General features: G+C 41.3%; 3 protein-coding genes across 5 annotated transcripts; 1 reads left to right on the top strand and 2 right to left on the bottom strand.

Moving 5' to 3' along the window:
• Nucleotides 1–1157: 1157 nt before the first annotated feature.
• On the bottom strand, nucleotides 1158–6839 carry LOC131289814 (transmembrane protein 198). The gene is made up of 7 exons (XM_058319146.1): nucleotides 5499–6839; nucleotides 5279–5387; nucleotides 4263–4376; nucleotides 4037–4185; nucleotides 3793–3957; nucleotides 3449–3721; nucleotides 1158–2597 (listed from the first exon to the last, which is right to left on the bottom strand). The coding sequence occupies exons 1-7, from the start codon at nucleotides 5607–5609 to the stop codon at nucleotides 2424–2426; spliced, it is 1095 nt and encodes a 364-aa protein (XP_058175129.1). The 5' UTR covers nucleotides 5610–6839; the 3' UTR covers nucleotides 1158–2423.
• A 588-nt stretch (nucleotides 6840–7427) lies between these two features.
• LOC131289500 (caspase-8) lies at nucleotides 7428–9281 on the bottom strand. Its single transcript, XM_058318776.1, has 3 exons — nucleotides 9072–9281; nucleotides 7712–9006; nucleotides 7428–7646 (listed from the first exon to the last, which is right to left on the bottom strand). The coding sequence occupies exons 1-3, from the start codon at nucleotides 9135–9137 to the stop codon at nucleotides 7511–7513; spliced, it is 1497 nt and encodes a 498-aa protein (XP_058174759.1). The 5' UTR covers nucleotides 9138–9281; the 3' UTR covers nucleotides 7428–7510.
• Nucleotides 9282–10744: 1463 nt separating this feature from the next.
• On the top strand, nucleotides 10745–16303 carry LOC131287563 (casein kinase II subunit beta). 3 transcript variants are annotated; one of them, XM_058316623.1, is made up of 7 exons: nucleotides 10745–10867; nucleotides 11765–11840; nucleotides 12088–12190; nucleotides 13067–13258; nucleotides 13375–13564; nucleotides 13662–13743; nucleotides 15440–16303. In XM_058316623.1, exons 2-7 carry the CDS (start codon nucleotides 11769–11771, stop codon nucleotides 15464–15466), a joined length of 666 nt encoding a protein of 221 aa, XP_058172606.1. In that variant the 5' UTR covers nucleotides 10745–10867; nucleotides 11765–11768; the 3' UTR covers nucleotides 15467–16303. The 3 variants fall into 3 exon arrangements, with proteins under 3 accessions (XP_058172606.1, XP_058172604.1, XP_058172605.1); XM_058316621.1 differs by lacking the exon at nucleotides 15440–16303 and having other exon boundaries at nucleotides 13662–14031; XM_058316622.1 differs by lacking the exons at nucleotides 10745–10867; nucleotides 15440–16303 and having other exon boundaries at nucleotides 10918–11840; nucleotides 13662–14031.
• Nucleotides 16304–17775: the final 1472 nt, after the last annotated feature.

Here is a 17775-nt window from a genome sequence, read left to right as displayed (position 1 = left end):
TTTAGTATCTTTTCTTCACACGCCATGCTGGCCACGCTTGACACAACCTCCATCTGAACAAGTGTTTCCCTCCTCCCCCTTGTCTCCCGTACTCTGCCAAATGCTAAATGTTCCGGCAGCAAATGCTTCGCCCCCGGCATTTCTTTACTCCAACGTAGGTTAAAATCAAATTTTATTCGATCCATCCTGCTTAAATCCATGTCTTATCGATCCTTTACAGATTCGCGTTATTGTTTCACAGTTCCGTTTCACAGAGCGTAACATTAGAAAAAACGTCCCATGCTGGCTTAACGTTGCGAAATAAATCTAATTTGGATACTTGTTTTTTTATCTGACTCTATGCTATCAATATCGCCGCCGTCCTTTGGATTTGTGTCCTGTTTGAGATACTTTTCTCGCCCCTGTCCGAACGGTTTTCTGCCACCTTCCGGATAAAAAACAATCAAAAACAATACAAATAATGTTTACTTTTTGCACGTACAGTAAATCCTCTAGGTTATTAGGTAGAATATTTGTTTCATTTTTTTTTTGTCTTAGATTGTGTTTCGATAAATGAACAACACTGGCATTAGGTTGATATTTGGTAACGAATACGGAACACTGGTTGGGAAGGTGTTTAAAATATAACACAGAACGGAACAGCAAGTAGTCACACTAACTCGAACTATACACTGTAAACCACACTGAACGAATAGCATCACTTGCGTGTTACTGTAAATTTGATTCCAATTTACACACACACACACATTTTTGTGTGCACTATTCAGGGGCAGCAAATTTTAATTTTGTTTATTTATGTTTTGACATTATTTGCTTTTGATTCATGTTCGTTTGTTATGTTTAGTTATAGATCCGATAACAACCGTACATACTTTATTTTTGTGTCATGCTCGTCATCATCAGTTTAAGGTATTTCTTTAAAAATAACTTAAATGCATCCATCACTCGTATCCCCGGGATAAACCCTCCATCCAGACGGTTCAGTTACCTTTCTTTGTATTGATTTCTGCATCACTCGGTTGCACTCGAAAATAAATATTCTTTAACTTCCCTCATCACCAGCTTTGACTGATATTACTAAGCCTTTGAAGTGCCGTAGCCACTTTCACCCACTTCCCAACAGCTTTTCTAATATACTGACACATCTGTCGAGTGTGACTTAACTCGTTTTCAATTTCTTTCTTTAGTTTAATTTACTGCCATGTCAATCGGTTAAATGACTATTTTTAAATGCTTGCCTTTTTTTCTTGCGTGTGCGTATCGTTCGTCGCTATTTTATAGTGTGGCATTTGATTACGCAATCGTTTTGCATCGTTTACGGTTTGCTGCGATTAGTTTGACATCAGATTAACAGTCGTGTCACACGCCAAGGGGTGGCGTGCCCGTACTTCGTCTTTATAAATGTGGCATTTTACTTACTTTAATTAAATTGTTACTTTAATCTTGTGTTTTTCTTACTGTTAATAGATTATTCATTAGCATACTACATTTTAAATCTTGAATTGTATTCAATTTTGGGAAGATATTCGCCGATGCAACGGATGCGGGTTGTTTTATTTTTCTCATCCATTTCCCTTTTTTGTTTGCCCTTCGCACTTTGACCTTGCATCGTTTCACATGCAAATTCGATTTCCGCGTGTCATTACATCGTTGGTAAATGGTTAAAGTTTGTAAAATTGTTAGTCGCTAAAGACTTACAGCACATTTAGAGGGAAAGAAAACTGAAAGCTCCCTCGGCCAGTTTTTTGTCCCTGTCTGTTTCTACATTTTGCCGATCTGCCACTCTTTCACTCACACTGGCCTTAACGATCGAGAATCCTTAGCTCGATGGTCAATTTTCTATTGCTCTCGGAGCGCTGAGTTTGCAATTGTTGCGTTTGTTCCCGCATTGATTTTGTCTTCTAGAAATTAGTCCCAAAAAGAAGCGTAGATTTCGTAGATAAATGTTTGTATGTCGCCTTTTGTCGCGCTGGACACTTGTAACAATTTTGTTGCTTTCTCACTTTCCCCACGCAACGGTAACCTTTCTTCATCATTGGTTGGGGCCATAGATTCGTCCTTTTAAACGTTTTGGTATTCGGTAACTCTTTTATCGCCTATCTCTCTATGTCTATCACCTCGTCATTTTTCCTTCCTCAGAAACAAAAAAAAACTATCATTTTTTTCCCTCACAGCTACAATGTAAATAATACGTTAAATTTTAAATCCCCGCAAAACCGAAGAAAATATTTTGAGCGCGTGGAAAATCAGTGGGGTGGCAGGTAGCAATCCTGCACCCCGCCGATGGCCAACGCCATCTCGCGATCGATTTCGTTGGCAATGCTGCGGCTCGAGTACTGCCGGGACAGGCGCTCGCTTCGGCTCCGTTGCTGGCCGCTGCCACCGGACCGGTACTACTTCTTGCCCGACGCCGACAGCTTCTGTCAACGCTTCTCGCAGCTCGAGTCCATCTTATCGAAATCGGAGTCGGCCAGGTTGGTGAGGTGGGTGCGGTCGCTGCGGGCAGTATTGCGGTCATTCGAGCCGGTCTTCGTTGACACCTCCGACGGTGGGCCAGAATCCGTCGTCACGTGCTTCTGCAGGGCGGACACAAAGTTCTGGGAATGGAGAAGGGGGAAAGGATGTTACAGTGGGAAGCAATTTCCGGGAGAATCATGCATCAAATCATAAGGTGCTTGTGTTGTGATTGCGCATAATTGCATCATTACCACTTTGTAACATTCAATTTTTAGGATTAATTTTGTGAAAACTTTGTTTTAACTTAACCGTCTTTAGAAAAAAATATGAATTGAGAATATATTTTCTAAAGTTTATGAATATTCAAATTAGATACTCGTTATCAAATGTTGCAATACCTCCTGGAAAAGATCATATAATAAGCCTTTAACATCCCAAAAGAACTTGCCAAAGTATGACCGAAATGGAGTATAAAAAATAAGTATTGTTTCATAAAGTTTAACTCCCGTCTTTAAAGAGTTTCAATACGCCAACAAGGAAAAATAAATCCAAAGCTTTAAACAATTCGAATCGATCCAAACGTTGTACAATACAAACAATTAATCGTGCAATGTTAATTTATGTCCAAAAAACTTCAATGGTAGTCAGAATCACACATTCAAGTGTTGAGAAGATGCAGTTAAAGAACCATTCTGATAGAAACGAAATTTGTTTATATGCTTTAGATAAGAGATTGCACTTTCTATTAAAAATTAAATTCTTTTGATTAAATCGTTGTGCTTCATCCGTTTTTTAAATGTAAAAAAGCAAATGCATAATAAGCGAGTAGACGCATACCTTAGATGATTAAAATCGTAGGGGTAATGATTTTTGGCGAAAAGTTTTTCCACTTTTGAAATGTTTTATTTAAGAATCTACGAATGAAAGTTCGTCGTAAATATCGGAAGGCAACCTGCATCATCGCCGTACCCTTCGCTCGGGCTTTACTCACCTGCGAAATGATGTCCCCTCGGGCGGTGCGCACCTGGTATAGGTAGCGGTACTTCCGCTGCCGAGCCTCCTCCCGGGTTTCACGCGACCGCGACCCCGACCGGCCCTTGTAGTGCCGTCTCCGGCGATGATGCAGCTGGCGGCGGTGGTCAATCTTCCACGCGGTGACGAAGCACTGCACGAGGACACCAAGAACGGATGCGATAGGCCAACAGCACAATATTACGCCACCCCAGCACGGAGGCGGCGTTGGGTCCGGTTTCATGTTGAAGATCTACAATGCGATTGAAATATGGGTTGGTACATTGACGGCATACCTCGACCATCGTTTCACCGGTGACCTACCCAATCCATCGTGTTTAGGCCGTGCATGAAGAAATCGATCGAACACAGGATCATCGCCGAGCCGATGATACTTGATGCGACGATGGACATGAATTTAGGACAGAACAGCGTAACGATCGCACAGATTATGGCTCCACCGACGACGGACACGAGCAACTCATTCTCCTGAAATTAAAAAAAAACGCATTAAATTCAATTCTATCCCGTGGCTCAGGTCTAAAGACCGACATATCGCAACACTTACTCCAAACGTGTAATGAGGTAAGGTGGCTATGCACGCCGCGATCGTTGCCCCTGCTACCAGTGCGCCAGCCGCTGCCCCGATCAGGGTGGACGAAATGGGATGTGTTGAACCAAGCACGGCACCGAACAGTCCTGCGACGACAGCCAACGCTGAAAGGTATAATTGTTTGGAAATCAAAAGTTGAGCATTATCTGTCACTCAAAAAAATTCTCGATATTCTACTAACCAGGAGCTGCAAGGTTGCCAAAACTGGTAATGTTTTTATTTTGCAGCAACAATATGCAGCCGGCACCGGCGGCCAGCCCGGTAAGGAAGCCAATCGCACGAAGGCACCGATATCCTGTGAAAGTGAATGAAAGGACGAAAATAATGTATCATTGCAATACAGAAATTACGTAACAACAGATTGCTTTATTATCAGCTATTTCTACTACATTAAAACCAATGCAATTATACACTGCAGTTGGAAAAACTCAACCACCGGAAAGGAGGATACCGAGGGATAGTGAATCTATAGAGAAATTTAATTCGGTAGATTCTACTTCGCAAATCCTGTGCTGCAATATGTTATAAGTAATATGAGTGCTATTATTCTTGTTATTTCAATAAAGCAGTTCGTTTTGCAATCATTTTCCACCCTGTAACTTACAAGCGTCCTATGGATTAATTTTAAACGTGTATCGATTTGGATGTATATATTTTAAACATCATATTTGTATAGAAAAATCTCTGCGTTTTCAACAACTTTGTGTGCCTACAGTATAGATTAATTTACTTAATTAATATGATTCGAAAAAAAGAACTAAATATTCAGCAGTTGGTTAGTTTCCCAGTCGATTTCTTTTTTTTTTTGCCATTTCTTTAAGACACGTTACAGCTGAAAAGATCAATGTAAAATTTGGAAAAAAATTATCTAATATTGATAATGAAAAGATAGGGTTCAATGGCGAGTAATACAAAAATTAATACAGTAAAATATTAATAAACAGTGGAACGGTTTGAAAAAATGGTGTTACAATACACGCGAAAATACAATCTTCTCGTGATCTTTAACTTAGCAAGTTCTTCATTGCAACTGAAAAAATCATTGAAGTGAATTTAAAAAAAACGTACAAATACAAGTGCTCTATCCACAACCTTCTCAAGGACGTCGGTAGAAAAATAGGACAAGATGCACCCGTGGCACCGATGGCAAACTGGTCTACGGTGAGGACACCCTTGGGGCGTTGAAACGTTACTTACCTAGCAGCGTGTAAACAATGCCGAACACGGCAATTGTCGTCCACAGCAGCACGGACACTGTCGAGTTCGTCGCCGTCGTCGAGGTGCACAAAGGGTTTTCCATGGCATTCTGCGTGTGTTGGTGAGTAACGAGGGAGAAAGTACAGAAGAAAAACACATTTGACTAGGGCCACACAAAACACACTCCACCCGCAGTTCGGTTGACACAAATTCAACTAACCTGGATGAGAAATGGCCAAACGATGGACTGCTCGTATTTGGCATCGGAGCTCGCCACTGGTGTGTGGTTTCGCGTGTGCTGCATGGGAATGTCCTCGTGACGGTAATGCATCTTGCCGACGGGGCTGTGTCGATTCCAATCGGGTGCAGAACGAAGCTGGATGGTTGTAATCCTTCAAGAAATTTGTCCTCCGTGACACCACAGTGCACCGCATCAAATCACAACTTCAGAAGCGAGCGTATACGGTAACTATTTCCGGTTCCGTTTAGCTATGCCTTTACATTTCCTAACTATTTCTCACTGGTTCTTTTTGAAGGACATACTAGATGGGATCTACGGCACCACTAGTTGTGAGCACGTTTTCATTGGTTGAGGATACATATAAACAAGGACGGCAATGCCATTTCAACACAGGTCAAAGTCAATGAAAGAGGTTTAACTTTCCGGAGAAAAACATCCCACAATAAATGGAACACACCAAACCTGGAAGAACGGTAAATTGGCCGCTCGTTAGATTGAGCGATGGAAAAGTCACACCACACAGTTCTGCCCACGGTCTGTTTGCACAACACACCAGCACTCACCCCAATGCACTTGCTAGGTCAACTACGCCTCGCCCTGCTATCCAGCACTTGCTGACACAGCCGTCACACGATGGCACCATTTACATTGGATTACGGTACACGCATACTCACATCGTGGCAAGTTTAATTTCACCAAACACTGAAACACTTCTGCGAAAAAAGGATATTCACGGCTACCAGTTGGAAGACACACCAGCCGCTTTAATGTTTATTTTGACGGGAACTGCTGTACGGCCTCTTTTCGACGATTAGCGCGCTTTTTCCTTGCGCCGAGTTGCGATTGTGTTGGTGCTCGATTATCCTGCGACGATCGTCGACTAATTTGACAGCAATCCTTTACTCGATTATTTTATTTTCTTTTCTGCACAGCTCACTAGAAACGTCATTCGATTGGCTCACTTATACATCCTCGGTCTTAGTGAAATGCACTACAAATACAGCGCGCTATGTGCGTGTGTATACCACGATGAAGGATACTGAAGCGTAGATTTTTCATCCGAGCCAGAACGGGATCATGGAATAATGCTCATTATCACTGCAATGAAAGTTTTCCGCTACACTTTACACTGAGTAATTCTACTTTCTTTAAACAGATGCACATCAATGTTCCCATGGCATAGGTCCTCAATACTCGTAACTTGCTGTGCGCTACGCCCCTAGGCGTGTGCCTCTCCCCTGGAGCTTTTCCTAACGCATTGTGTAGCAATTGCGTGTCATGGGGTTTTCCCAAATCGCCATTTTCATACGACAGGACGGATTTTTCAAAAAAAAAAAACGAGTGGTAGTAAAAAAATAAATGAACTGGTCGCACAGGAAAGCGTTTCACAAAGTAGAATCGTTCGTAGGGTACACCTGACTCATGCTATTGAACAACATTTCACCACCGAGGCAGCAAAACCGGGACCTTTGTGCGAGTAACAAATTGCACAGACTTACAATCAATCTCAACTGGAGTTTTGCATTGGGGTAGACTTTGAGATGGAAAATTTTCACTACGGGCCTTTATGCATTAACTTATTTTTTCTTCTGCACTCTCAGTGCGGGATAACAATATGGGTGGGGAACTTGCGGACGGTTTACTGCTGTCGACGAACCGTCCTTTCTTGCCAAACTGGCAATATGTACACAGTGACACTCCTCGGGCAGAATCGTGGGCTCGTCCTTATTTGTTTCGTCTTTTTTTATTGTTTTTCAACCACGACGACTATCAACATTACGTTCGTCAATTCGCGTCGCTCGACGAACGTAGTTCGACGATTTAATGGAGACGCATGGTGAATATTTTAGTTTGAAATGTCATCGATAACCGTTAGCAGTAAATAAAACACTTTATTAAAACACAGTATTAACAATCATACTAAAAAACTCTTTTTATTATTCCATGAAAATAGAAATAAAATAAGTATATAACCTGGAATATATTCCTTTTCACGATTCCTGTTTCCTAAAATAAAGCCTTTTACTCAATGTGCTTTGTATGATAGGTACCATACACTCGTTTCCGTATCCTCGTTTACTCGAAACATCATTTATCACAGATGTCAATATATCCATAATCTGCTCGCTGTAACGAAACATCAAGTTTATGATAAGGTAATACTCCTTGAAAGATGATTCAATATAAAATACCTTTTATAAAGTTGCCGGAGCTTAGTACATAGTTCCTGTATAAACCAGGATCCCTTTTCAACGTGCCGTATCGATGCAAACCCGGGTACGGTTGACCAAGCAACCAAAAAGTCCATAAACACCGACGCAGTACGATCATCGGAGTCAAGACTATCGCGTTCGTACGTCGGAACCGGTACGGCCGACTGCAAATCGGATCCCTGGCATGCTTGAACGATCAGTAGTTTAGGTTTGCCCGTCAGACGCTCGCTTGCCATAAGGTGCTGAATCGATTTTACCTCCACCGGTACGCTATTCGAACCGTATACTATTCCCTCCTGGCCGTGTGAAAGAAGGCCCACGACGAGTGAACAGTGTGCAGGCCGAATGCGTTGAACGGCATGCTGGACGGCTTGCACGATCTGGTGATGTGTAATGTTTTCCTCTAATATTATTTCGTATCCAAGATCGGTGAATAACTGCACCAGCGCATTTTTGTCCACTTCGGTGCCCTTCCTGTCTTTCAGGGCTTTCGAAGGTATCATATGAACAAGTTCTGGATTTGTTTCGCGGTAGAAACGAAACTGGTTTACCAGAAGCATAATTCCCGCGCGTTGAGGATCGAACTCGTAACATTCGAGGGTGGAGGTTTTGGTTTTTGTGACCACCATTTTAGTCAGGGCCTCTACTACGTCGACCGGTTGTTGAACTACACTTGGGTAGTTTTTCGAACTTGCATCGGATTGAACTTGTTGTTCTGCTTTTACAGCACTGTTGTAGTGCTGCGATATTCCCTTTAAGAAATCGCTTTCGTCATACAGCTCGGCCGATTTACACGCTGCTGTCAATGCTACCAGGTCACACTCTTTTCCCGATGCTCGCGAACCCAGGATGATCGTTTCATTACTGATCAGGTGCAAAAGAACGATTTCCAAACAGTCCTGCGGCACGGATGCATTCCCCAAGTGCTGTTTTAGCTGTTTAATCAGCTGCAGGGTTGTCTTATCTTCCAATCGTTCACAAAACTGGTACAAACCCTTCAAAATCGGGTGTACATGAAGCGCTATTTCTGCAGTTTGCGGAAAATATTTCGACCGAAGCTCGTCGTCATCAAACCCGGCTCGCAGCAGCAGTAAATTCTGTTCCAAAATCGTCAATGCTTCGAGCAGTTCGTCCTCCCAGGAGGTTGATCGCTCATAGTTAGTCCAATCAACCAGGAAACTGGTCTCGTCCGAAAGCATTCGGCCGCTCACGTTTAGAATTTGTAGTGCATATTGTGGGTTTCGTTGGCCATATAGCAGAAATATCAGCGACACCTACAATTTGTAAAACAATCAAGGGTTGTTGCTAGGAATGTTGATGGTGTTACCAACGAAATTACCTTATCAACGTAGGATAACTCATTTTCGATGAAATTAACATCTTCCTGAGAGAGTTGCACAGTCATTGTTTTCACTTTACGTTCGGAAAATTACACTCTTTAGTTTTTTTATTACTTTCATTTCATGTTTGGCTACTATCTTTGTTTTGTTGTGTTTTTCATTCAAGCTTTGACAGTTCCAGGTTTTACTTGATTCATTCTACACGGTTTATATCTCTGGGACTCTGGGAGTGAAAGTCCAACCAATTTGCACAATCCTGATAAATTAAGCGTATCAAGAAGCTTTTTATTTGAAAGATTCACTCATTGTACCCACTTATAACAAATATGATTGAACATCATAAACGTGTTCACCGTGGATCCAGGAAATTTCAATGAGGAAATCAGTTCGCACAGGAATACAGTGAACCCACGTGTTTACCCACAATTATTTAAAAAATTTAATAGATGCAATCGCTAATAAATTCCATAGAAACAACCAAAACTGCACCCATAGGGTATATTTTTAAAATTTGTAATCAGGCGAATTGGCCATCACCGTGAAGTAAATCCTAGCTCACACGCATGCCGGTCTCGCTGTCAAGTTCCTAAACGTGTATGTACCATTTCGCTGCTCCACTTCGCCGGTTGCAAAGGATCGGTCCTATAGTGGTGGGATAACAAACTATTTAGGAACGGCCGATCTTCACAGCATAAGAACTACAAGTTTGGTTTTCTCTGAATGTTAAAAGCACGAACGAGCACGAGTTTCTACGAGCTTTATTTGTTTATTTTGGAAGCCGGAACTGCCGAACGCTAGCACCGGTCAGCAAATCGACCCATGAGCCCTGGGGCTCACCACCGCCACCTCGACGGTGTGGGTTCGAATCCCAATCGAGAACGACACCAGTACACAAAGGGAAAATGTATTGTGAGCCCTTAAAGGGCAGGCATGATCAAAGACGATCGTTACGGCAAGAAGAAAATTTGTTTATTTGTTGTTCGTGTAAGGCTGATGTCAATGCTTTGTCGCACGATGTTTTGTCGGACGACAGGTCCGCCAATTTTTTTTGTAATTTTACAAATTCTAAGGCGATTAAATGAATTTTATTATTTTTCTTAGATGAAAGCCACAACTCTGTGTTTATAGTCACAAGACCGATTTTGTTGACAGATAAAATAGGATGCGTCCATGCGATAATTGAACGTGCGATTAAATCGTGCGAAGTTTGCAGCTGTCAAATCCCATACATTTTCGCCTGTCAAAACCTGACGCGGTAAAGCACTGACACCCACCTTATGTGCCATTATATATCCCACTCATATAGACGTTCACGATGTATTTTAGAAAACAAATCGCTTGTGAAGACACCTAAGTTCAACCCAATTGTAAGACCGGGAATCATCGGAAGAGGATTTTTAAAACCAAGATAAGACAATAGGTACACTTCATAGACTACGAGTGCTTGTGACCAACAGCGTTGGCTATTTGTTAGCTAAGCATTTGTGTTGCTTTTTTTTTTTTTTTTATTTATTTATTTAAGAGATGTTTGTGTTGCTTTTCCCATTCCTCCAAACAAAAATTTTCATCTGATTCTACTGAACCCACCCATCCTACCGGCGCTGGGTTCAAAATTATTCTTGGCACACTCGCCCGCGGTAGTTCACCAGTTGACCGTCCGTCACAAGTTTCTTCACGAGGGGCGCAGCAGTAGCTCTGCAAGTGTGAACCACGGTTCAGGTTTCGATTGATTTTTTTGTATTTTTTTATTTCCTCAAGATCCATCATTAAGCGTGGCTAGCCAGGGTATAAAAAGGTAATTTTTGGTACGACGTTTTGTGGCAATCCGGTGAAAATTACCGTCCCGATCGTCCCGTGGAAGGTGCCCTGTTTTGCAATCACTTGTCTGGAAGTAGAAGTTAGAACCGTAAACCGCACCGGAACCCCGAAAGCCAGCTCAAGCGGCTATTCGTCCGTCGCGGAACATCGTCGTCGTCGTACGGAGCGAGCGAAATGAGAGTGTGACTGTCGGAAGTGTGTGCGAGCAGAGCAGCATACCACCGTCGATGGTCGTCAATGCCGTCATTTTTTCTTCCTCCTCGGCACGGTCACTATCCGTTTTCTCGAGTAGGCTGTGTACGATGTTTGATGTAAAAACGAAAGGACGAGTTAACTTTCATTAAACCGTGCTCGGAAAAAGCGGTGTGAACTCGTACGGTGCCAAGGAAGTTCGACCATTTCGCTCGACGGGAAACATTCCGTCCGCTATGTAACAAGGCGCTCTATACGCGGCTACCGAAACGGGGTGAAGACGTCGGACTCGAGTACGGTACCTGTGTGTGGTGCGGTGTGGTGTGCACGGTGCTAGTTAATGTGTGTGCGTGCATATTTTACAGCTCGAATACCCGACCGCGACCCATCGCGGTAAATTCGCCTTTTTACACAAAAGTTTTGCAAGTTTTAATTACGAACAAACGGAACCAAATTTATCCAAAACCACACGAAATTGGTCCGCCGCATACTTCGATCGCGGTATTGGAATCGCCTGGAGAAGATCGGTCGGCAGGGGCAATAGTGAAGGGGGAGAAAAATAGCAAAAATTAACACACCCGGGGGGCGCCTTCCTTCGACGATCGGGATTCTCCATCCATCATTCCTGGTGAAATTATTTAGCTGATTGATTGTGATTGTGAAAACTCTTTTTGCACCGCAGGAAAATGAGTAGCTCTGAGGAGGTATCATGGATTTCCTGGTTTTGCGGACTGCGCGGTAATGAATTCTTTTGCGAGGTAAGCAAAAATGTCCACTCCAACTTGTACCCCCCACACGACGCGTAAAGCAGCGCACTTGGCATGACTTTTAGCATTATTGAACAAACTTTATTGCACATTTTGTTTTGACATAATTTCTCTCATCATCTTTTTCCACTCCTCCCACACTCATCCGTATCCCATGATGCGATCAAAACCCTAGACCGTATCAATGTAGCCTTTTGAAAATTATCTTTATGATGACATGGGTTTTTTGTGCTTTTAGGTGGATGAAGACTACATACAGGATAAATTTAATCTGACGGGATTGAACGAACAAGTACCGAATTATCGCCAAGCGCTGGACATGATTCTGGATCTCGAACCGGGTAAGTTGTGAACGGGTAATCTTGTTTCGATCATGGCAGATCTGTATGGTGTAGTTATGATTGCAAACTCCATAAGGTTCCAGACTGATGTGCGGAAAATAAACCATACTCTGATGAGTCACGGTTTAATCTACCAGGGAAGAATATGTTTGTTTTCAACACCATCCGTGCACAATAACGCATGTCAATTTGTTAGCATTATTGACTAAAATGGAAGGGCTTGAAATGTTATGTATAAATTGTGTAATGAGTATTGTAAGAGGCACGGCCTAGAAACTACACTGCAATACAAACTTTAATCCAATTAAAGCAATTGTGACACAAGTTCACTATCATGGCTTGTTGTGCACGTTGTACCGTTTTTTTTGCGCAAGTTGTACGAGGTTCCATGCTTCATTCATTCAAATTTGGGGGTGATATGCGAATTGTGTTTATTTCATATGTTGTTAGGAGCATTGAAACTTGTAATAGCTGATACACCAATTCAGATATTTTTTTTTGCTGAATCAAGATTACAATACTTGCTGAGGATTTACTGTGACTGACACATCAAGGACATGGAAAGGCAAAGAAATTCAGAACAATATTCTGAAATATGAAAAAGTCTTTATATAGATTTGTTTTTAACTCTTGTGCTAGGTTTCTAAGAAGAACAAATGTTCTTCTTCCATCGTAATTTCACCACATTTTCGATCGCAACCGTAAATCTTTGGTTTAAACAATGTAAAATCGTTCTTTTACGCAAATGCTCTTCATTCGGTAATGATTGTTCGGATCAAGTTAGATTAGAAGTTAGCGTTCTTGTAAAATACTGTTTACTGTACTCTATCATCATCTTTACTGGTTACTTATAAATTAACCTTTTTCTTCTCCCAGAGGATGAAATCGACGATAATCCCAATCAATCGGATCTAATCGAGCAAGCTGCAGAGATGCTGTACGGTCTGATTCACGCTAGATATATTCTTACTAACCGTGGCATTGCTCAAATGATAGAAAAATATCAGGGTGGCGATTTTGGCCACTGCCCACGCGTTTACTGTGAAAATCAGCCTATGCTTCCACTAGGTAAGTTTATTAACGCTGTTCAACAAGAGCCTCATTGTTATACAACATAACTTCATATTAATTATTTTTATTACTGGATCATATTAATTTTTGCATAATCATTTCGATATCTTCAGGTCTTTCCGACGTACCCGGTGAGGCAATGGTAAAGTCGTACTGTCCCAAATGTATCGACGTGTACACACCAAAGTCTTCGCGGCACCACCATACCGATGGTGCTTACTTCGGAACTGGATTCCCGCACATGCTTTTCATGGTACACCCCGAGTACCGTCCCAAACGTCCCGCAAATCAATTTGTACCACGGTAAGAAAAGAGGCATACGGGTTTTTTTTATTAAAACATCACAATATACAATATATTCTAATCCCGTTTCCATTTATTTTTCATTTTCTCCTTACAGTCTTTACGGTTTTAAGATCCACTCCCTAGCGTATCAAATCCAACTGAAGGCAGCAGCTGATTTTAAGGCACCGCTTCGAATGGTAAATGGCAATCGTGGCGGGGTACCAAATGCGTAAAACAATATTAATTTTGTATATCCAGCACATTGGGTGTTACAGATAAACTTCCTTATAGTAATCCACACTTTCGAACCAATTTAAATTTGTGAGAACTTACACTTGGAAACAAAATCAATTCAAAGAATTTTGCAACGAGATAATGTAGTGAACGTATGCGAGCATAAGAAATTAATTTGTGTTTATCTGTGTATAATTGATTGAAATTTTGAAACAAAAACCTTTTTCAATTCAACGGAACAAGTTGCAGTTGAAGTACGTAATTTTTTTAATGGCGCAACATCCCCATATGGGACTAGTCCTCTCTCCGAAGATAGTTACTGTGACCGACAGGCGATATATTTATTATATATCGGGGGTTAGTCGTTCGTAATACCGGGGAGTACCCAGACTGTAGATTCGATCCCACATATATGGCGTTGTGTTACCATATTTTCGGGAGTAGCATATTGATAATAACGCAGTTTTGGTGATTCTGGAAACGCACTGTTTCCTCTGATTCTGATTTTTTGGACCATTGTATTTTACAATTATTATTATTATTCGTTAATTAATAATTATTTGCGTTAATTGCCAATTCGTTACTGTCCGTAGAACCAATAAGAACAATAAATAAGACCTCATTCAATCTCAGTATCTACTTCAACATGCAAACATATTTCTATTTTCTTTCTTTTGTTTCTTATTGAAAAGATTTATTTGGATCTGTCCTTTTTGCCTTATCAGCATATTCGCTCATCGGCGATCCATACTTTTTAACCATTGGCCTAGATCATCGCACTATCGAATTGCGAATAGTATCGCCTTTTAGCGCAACATATTATGCTGCCGTTATAGAAAGCTTGTAGATGTCCGTTTTATCAGTCTGCGTCAGCAGTGCGAAAGGATGAAAAATTTATTGATTATTTACAAAGCATCGAAATGTTACATAATTATTTTTATCACGCTATGCATCGTATAAGCTATGTACCGATAAAACATTATGATATTTTGTTTTATTACTTGAATGTGCAAGGTATTTCTGTTTTCGGTAATTAATTGAAATGTGTGTGCTTGCTTTTACCTATTTTGGCCCCTCGTTTTCTAAATTCCGAAGTTTGCTCAATCAACGTGAACGTTAACGGGTTGATTTATATAAAATAAATCTGATGAACTCGTTAGAGCTACGAATAACTGTTCAACCGATGATTTTTTCCGACTACCGTGGTTCATCTCTTCCATTATGCCATCTTGTTCACTATCTCAATAGTAAAGGGTGAACAAACACAGAACTGTTTTAAAATTGTAAATAGTAAAAGAAATGTGTCTGAGTATTATTAAACTTATAATAATATCAGCTATTAGAGAACTCTATTCCTTCGAGAGGGGATATCTTCATACTTAGAAATTAAAACAGATAATCGTTTGTTAATATGTATACTAACAAAATACTGTTCTTTTTTTTCTCCCTTTCTTTATCCTCTGCAAACACCATGTTTGGCCTACGTGATCTGTGATTAATCAAACTGTTTCGGCCACAACAAACGCACTTTCCTCCGTAACCTCAATATTCGCACATCCATGCAAACCATCTGGATGACTCGAACCTGCAATACACCCCCACCATCTACTCCCTCCTACCATCACGCTTCTACGGGGCACGGGTTGTCACCAAATGAAGAGCTCGGCGAAGGGGATCGATAATTGAGTCCCAAGCCGCCGAGACTATATCGAGAAAATAGTTTGAGTGCGATATAGGATCAACCCCCAACAGACCGAGAAGATGGAGGCAGGCAACATGCAGCTGTTTCCGGACGAGCACTGTGAAGGCGTTTACACAGCTGGACGTTCCATTCGGCCGCAATTATTTAGGACGCCTAGCGTTCCCATCACATAGTTTCTTTTATACGTTTCTTACATGTTGATCTACCTTCTTCGCCGCCGTATGCACCATTTCCACGAGCATACATTCCCCCTAATCCTCAACGCCCTGAAACACCAACAGTTCCCCCAATCCGAGCATCCCTTCATCCCGCCCCCAAACTTCTCCCCGATTCGGCGCTCGATCGGCGTATCGATACTACCGTGGCTAAAGGGCTATTCAAATTCACTACAACTCGGATCGCTATGCGTCCTAGGTTGCGCGTTTGCTGAAAAAAGAAACACGCTCGTCCACACAGCGAAAAAGATTACAAAATTTCAAACACACAAAGTTCACACCATTCATAGGGAAAAAAATGGATGAAGATAAATAAGAAAAGATCAAGAAAAATATAATCCTGCTTTAGAACTAATAACACTCGACGATCGGACGGACGGATCATCATACTTCGGACTCATTCGGAGCATCATCATTAAACGGTAAAGTAGTAGTACACACGAAAAGTATGGTGGTTTCTGTTTACTATGTAAAAGGTAGGCCAGGGCCTTTTGCTATACCAGGGTTTTTGTTTTTCGTTTTTGGATATCCTTCTGTTTTCAGTTATCTCCTCTACTCCCTGGTTAAAAAAAAAACAAAAACAACTAAGTTTATCGCGTCGCTATTGTATAGAAACGATACAAAGACAGGAAAGGGACAGAGAGAAAACACATGTTTCTTAGATGAATTGAATAATTTTATTTCAAATACACGATTGATTATGAAGGAAGTAACAACCCCTGCAGTTTTGTGTAAGGCTCGAGGTGGAATAGGTCCCTGAGAAGAGAATGCGTCCATTACTGCCATTGTCGGCAGTAAAGCCAGACGACGGGTTGTAAAAGAATTCCTCAAATCCGAAGGCTGCGCGTGGTTCGGGGCGTCGCATGGTTTTCCGCCGCAATTTGCCAGGACGAACAACGCATAGCTTAAACTACTACGGTAATACTGTTCGTTCCGCAACTTTTCGCAGATATTGTCTCCACTTTTCTTGTTCCGTGAAGCAAATGGACCTAGACTAAACCAGGTACAAAGCTTCTTTTGGGACCGATGTTAATTTAACCCCGTTTTGATAGTTGAAAAAATACATCGAAATCAGTTGGACCTTTTCCGTTTGCACTGAACTGATCGAAAATTGACCGTCAGGTTTTTTGAAGTTCACAGACTACTTTTCTTATTCCTCTTTTGTATGTTGGAGTTTGGAGAAAATCTTTGAGCAGCACATAAAATTCGGGTGTGCCGTAGTACTGACGCTAAGTTTCTCTAGCATACCACGCCAGCTAGTTTGTTGGCGGAAAGAACTATTGTAGAAAACAGATACCCAACTGGTATTTGCTTCGTTTCTTCCTTTTCGCCATTGCGTCACGCTAACAAAAGGGCGAAGAACTGTAAAGTCATTTAATTTGTGCTAGATCTGTGTTGTTTGATACAGTTAACGTGGGGTAGTTAAAAAATAATATTCGATCGTAGACAACAGTGTTGGCGATCGTTAAGGCACTATACTTTAAAAAGAAGAGGACGAGAGATCGTATGATGAATAAATCTAATTAACAAAAAACTCGATGAAGAATAGCAACGGTGAAAGTAAGAACAATTTGTAGAATAAAAAAGAAAATAACAACGGTACCACCATCAAAACACACACACAAACACTCCCCCTTTCTCCTACTCCATTTATGATGTAAGAATAATAGTTTAACCATTTATCCACATGAGAACCGTACGCGGGGGTCCCTGTTGGCAGACGTTTTTTGCAAAAACCATGGTAGGCTTAGATAATATTTTTTATTGTTTTAGTTATCTATTGCATGCAACTAGAGCGCAATAGATAGAGCGATCGAGAGAAGAGTGTTAGTAAACACACAATTAACATTCGCGGTGGCATGCTGCGGTTGAAATTACAAATCATTTTTTGTTATTCATTGAATTGGGGAACCGGGAAAATCTGCCTGTAGCACCATCATCATACCTACTAATGCTCTTTTTCCACTCTCCGATTGGCAATCTAGAACCGCCGTGCTCTTCAATAATCCTGTCTTTTTTATCTCACGAAGGTAGAACAATTTGTTGGGGGATTTTTTCTTATCTTTTTGCTTTAATAT

Source organism: Anopheles ziemanni, chromosome 3 (genome assembly GCF_943734765.1).
Source record: "Anopheles ziemanni chromosome 3, idAnoZiCoDA_A2_x.2, whole genome shotgun sequence".
Taxonomy (NCBI): domain Eukaryota; kingdom Metazoa; phylum Arthropoda; class Insecta; order Diptera; family Culicidae; genus Anopheles; species Anopheles ziemanni.
This window is presented reverse-complemented; position numbering and strand designations above follow the sequence as displayed.

Coding starts and splice junctions, on each gene's coding strand:
- LOC131287563 (XM_058316621.1), top strand. CDS start 11,769: ATGAGTAGCTCTGAGGAGGTATCATGGATTTCCTGGTTTTGCGGACTG. Junction 11,841..12,087: donor GTAATGAATTCTTTTGCGAG/GTAAGCAAAAAT, acceptor TTGTGCTTTTAG/GTGGATGAAGACTACATACA. Junction 12,191..13,066: donor GATTCTGGATCTCGAACCGG/GTAAGTTGTGAA, acceptor TTCTTCTCCCAG/AGGATGAAATCGACGATAAT.
- LOC131289814 (XM_058319146.1), bottom strand. CDS start 5,609: ATGCATTACCGTCACGAGGACATTCCCATGCAGCACACGCGAAACCAC. Junction 3,722..3,792: donor GCCTAAACACGATGGATTGG/GTAGGTCACCGG, acceptor ATCGCATTGTAG/ATCTTCAACATGAAACCGGA. Junction 2,598..3,448: donor GAGGGGACATCATTTCGCAG/GTGAGTAAAGCC, acceptor CTCCATTCCCAG/AACTTTGTGTCCGCCCTGCA.
- LOC131289500 (XM_058318776.1), bottom strand. CDS start 9,137: ATGACTGTGCAACTCTCTCAGGAAGATGTTAATTTCATCGAAAATGAG. Junction 9,007..9,071: donor AGTTATCCTACGTTGATAAG/GTAATTTCGTTG, acceptor TACAAATTGTAG/GTGTCGCTGATATTTCTGCT. Junction 7,647..7,711: donor CTCCGGCAACTTTATAAAAG/GTATTTTATATT, acceptor GTTTCGTTACAG/CGAGCAGATTATGGATATAT.